At 34.0% G+C, this 3860-nt stretch overlaps 1 protein-coding gene across 1 annotated transcript; it reads right to left on the reverse strand.

The window, feature by feature from the left end:
- Positions 1 to 1613: 1613 nt before the first annotated feature.
- On the reverse strand, positions 1614 to 2877 carry LOC139877329 (probable glutathione S-transferase). The gene is made up of 2 exons (XM_071864747.1): positions 2569 to 2877; positions 1614 to 1971 (listed from the first exon to the last, which is right to left on the reverse strand). Exons 1-2 carry the CDS (start codon positions 2875 to 2877, stop codon positions 1636 to 1638), a joined length of 645 nt encoding a protein of 214 aa, XP_071720848.1. The 3' UTR covers positions 1614 to 1635.
- Between the last annotated feature and the right edge of the window lie 983 nt (positions 2878 to 3860).

The raw sequence follows: 3860 nt of genomic DNA on the forward strand, positions 1-3860 counted from the left end.
AAAAGGTCAAATCTTTGATGATTTCATCATCTATGATTGAGTTGCAAAAACTTTTGGAAATGATAGTTAATAGAAACTGGAGCCTTACACGTGGTCGTGCGCATCAGTAAATGTAAATGACTATACTTGAGTTTATCATTACACGATTAATCTATTTACTATGGTTCATTCGATTCTCGGACACTAATAAAGTAGCATTTTGTTATCAACATAAGGGGATACTGACATTAGTCCAACATCAAGTACCTGATCATCAAGAGAATGATCATCAATCACAAGGAACACATAAAAGGGGTCTAAGAACATCATGGACTGAACATTATGTTGATGGACAATTTGAGCTTCCATGTGAATGTGTCAACTACATTCTAATAAGGGATAAGGTAACTTTCTCATATATATATATATATATATATATATATATATATATATATATATATATATATATATATATATATATATATATATATATATATATATATATATATATATATATATATATATATATATATTTGTTTTTTTTTGGTTGAGTAATATAAATAAATTTCGTATATACAGTATCGTCAACGACTATCAAAGTTAATTGGTAAAAGGCTCCTAAATCCGGAGACTCAAAGGTTTCATATACCAGTGCATAACCGACTTGAAGGCTGGAGGGTTGAGACCAGAAAACGTCCTGACAAAACTCACGACAAGGTCTGTCCTCCAAACATCTTTTTTTTTAACAGTAGTTTGGGATAACCCAGGGGACTAAACCACCCACGCAATTATCTCCCGCAGTTGCATAACCTGCCCCCAACTGCTTGCCCTGGAGGAAACCCGGACCAATCCGAGGGCATGGCCGACAAAACCCCCTCCCCGCTGCCCCCCACAATGCAATGTGCGAAAGGCGACCTTCCAAACGTCTTTTGGTTATTCATCATTTTGTTTCTAATCAACATACTTTTTTGAACAATTTCACTTTGTTTATTGTTTCGAGTTTACCTATTTGTCGTAAATGCATATGTACATAACTCTATATATCTAATCCAATGCAGTTTTACCATCACGAATCATCTGGAAGGATGTTTCGATCATTGGTTGAGGTGGAGAAGTTCATCAAATATGAGATATACCCGCCCAGACCGCGAAGGTTCAGCAAAAACCGCACCCAAAACAAGATAATCAGCAACTCGTAATACAATTAGCATTATCCTTGATTTTTATCTCAAGAGAAAGAAGATTATGATGATTTTTTTTTTTAAATGTGAAACTACAAGTAACATGGAGTATTTATGACTTTTAGTACTACTTGTTTGAAGTGTTTATCTATTAGAAATTAAATTATTCAACAATTATAATCCACAATCTTTTTAGTTTTTCTTTGCAGTTAAATCTTTTTAGGCATGAAAGCCTAAAAGTCGAACAAATGCTCAATTACATATGAAACAGAGGAGACTTTGCATATACTAATTAAAAAGTTACATAACACACATCACATGATATCGATCATCAGCATATAAAAGAGCACTTATTGCAACATAAACACGTATAAAACATAGACAATAACTTTAGACTCACACAGGCACACAGATATGAGACAATCTTAAAAGTACAAGTACTTAAATCGACTTATAATAACCCTCATGTAACGTTTTAAGTGAACCGTTTTTTGAAAAATTCAACCAGGTGTGTTCTAGGAGGTAAAATTCCCTTGACAACTTCACATCCAACGAAGTTATCAGCCCATTCGATTATTTTAGGAAACTTTTCTTTTGTGAAATTTTTTATTTCAGTAGCTTCTTCAAGTGTTCCAAGCCAATACGCTATGAAATCAGCAGAAAGATCAACCAGGTTAATGTTGTCACCCCCAAAAAACTTCTTACCGTTTACTACCAGTTCGTTTTCTAGTAGTTGCAGTTGCTCACAAGCTTCTGCTATAACTTGTTCATCTCCATTGCTGACAAAAACCTTGTATGCTGTAGGAATAAACTAAACCAACCGTATAACCTCAAATCAGTTCTGGTTATGCTAGTTATAAGTTATAACAGAACTGAATCAAATAGGATATTTTCTTAATATTGTGGAATAGTTATTAATTTAAGGATGAATTATGTAATTTACATTTAGTTTCTGATTGTATTTTTGTCTCAATATTATTACAGTCTAAAAGTTATTGTGAAATTATAAGTTTATCTCCAATTATTATGAAATTCAAAAAACATTGTTGTTTAAGTTGATGCATTAACATGTAAACACCAATTTATCTCATCATATTTTGAAATTTTCATCTCATTATAAAATTGATATATTGACAAGCCTTCATTCATTCTCCTGTCTTGATTAGGTTTCAAACCCATAAAGAAATGTGTGTAATTTGTTTCAAAAGGGCATTTTTTGTCAACTCGCGGCATTAGAAAACCAGGACCAAAGTTGCGTATAAAAATAGTAAAAGGTCAAACATGTATCGTAAAAAATTGCGTTCTACAGTGTTCCGGACAACGTTCACGAACAGTCTCAACCCCAAGACAATGTGTTTTTCAAATTTTTTTTAACAAATGAGTTAGAGACATCAAAATGATTAATTACCTTGTCATCAATAAATTTGGCCCAAAATCGAGCAACGGCCTTCTCATGAGGATCTTGAGGCAAAAGCGGAACACCTTTCCATACATCATCAATGTACTCAACGATCACTAGTGACTCAGCGATCGCCTTTCCATTGTGTACCAACACGGGTACCTTCTTATAAACAGGATTGTACTTTAAAACATCGGTACTCAAATTACCCAAAGTTTCTTCCAAGTTTTCGTACTCGATTCCTTTAATATTCAAAGCAATTTTCGCTCTGCAAACAAATGGACTTCCACTTATAGAATACAACTTCACATCCGCCATTTTTTAATATATCGATTGAACTAGCAACACTTAATTTTCTTTTACTTTATGGATTGATGGTAGGCTAAATGGCTTATGAAATTTTTTTGGTGAACGATTCATATATATATATATATACTAATACTACTACTAACTAGCAGTGGCGGATCCAAGATTTTTTTTTTCACCGGAGGCGAATTTTTTTTAAACCATAAAATTGAATTTTTTAGGCAAAATTCGAAGATTTGTGGGTAAAATTTGAAGGTTTTGGAGCAAAATTTGGAGAATTTTGGACAAAATTTGAAGGTTTTGGGGCAAAAAAAAAAATCCACCAGGGGCAAAGTCGAAAATCCAAAATTTTTACACTAAAATTTCGAAATTCACCGGGGGCGGGTGCCCCCTTCTTACACTCTAAATCCGCCTCTGCTAACTAGAGACTAGAGATGATGGTAGTGCTATACGGTATTCATACACGAAGTTGTATGTTATGCTGAACAAGTTGCACTTTTGATTGAAATTGACAACATTAAAATATGAAGCAATTGCTAAGGCTACATATTAAATTTACGAAAATAAAATTTGTAAATTCAGTTGACTATGAAAATTTTAGGTGGTTTTGACTATGAAATTTTTCTCAGTAGATTCATACAACCTAATTAAACAGGTGTACTGCATGTATTAGTTTGAGTACTTTTTTCCCTTTAACCTCTAAAGAAATTATATTCCGTCTCATCACAAGACTTCATTTACCAATCTAAACCCGTCCAGCAAAGAAAGTGAAGGGGAGCGGGCAGCGAGTTGGAGGACGCTGCAGAACCACGTGATTGATCCATCTGCGCTATTCCCTAATTGAAGAAAGTTGTAAAGCCTTCAGAGCCTCAGTCCCACCATTTTTTTAAAGAAAATGAAAGAGAAGCGAGCCCTGAAAGAGAAGGAGAGGAAGGAAACTACGGGCGAAGGGCTAATCAACACCAACCCAATAGCGCTTTTGAGTGGTTTTTTGT

This window comes from Rutidosis leptorrhynchoides, chromosome 1, assembly GCF_046630445.1.
Source record: "Rutidosis leptorrhynchoides isolate AG116_Rl617_1_P2 chromosome 1, CSIRO_AGI_Rlap_v1, whole genome shotgun sequence".
NCBI lineage: Eukaryota > Viridiplantae > Streptophyta > Magnoliopsida > Asterales > Asteraceae > Rutidosis > Rutidosis leptorrhynchoides.

Bases quoted from the DNA above. Each gene is read 5' to 3' on its own strand.
- LOC139877329 (XM_071864747.1), bottom strand. From the start codon at position 2,877: ATGGCGGATGTGAAGTTGTATTCTATAAGTGGAAGTCCATTTGTTTGC. The intron at 1,972-2,568 runs GTAATTAATCAT...CGGTTGGTTTAG, and splicing joins CCAAATTTATTGATGACAAG to TTTATTCCTACAGCATACAA.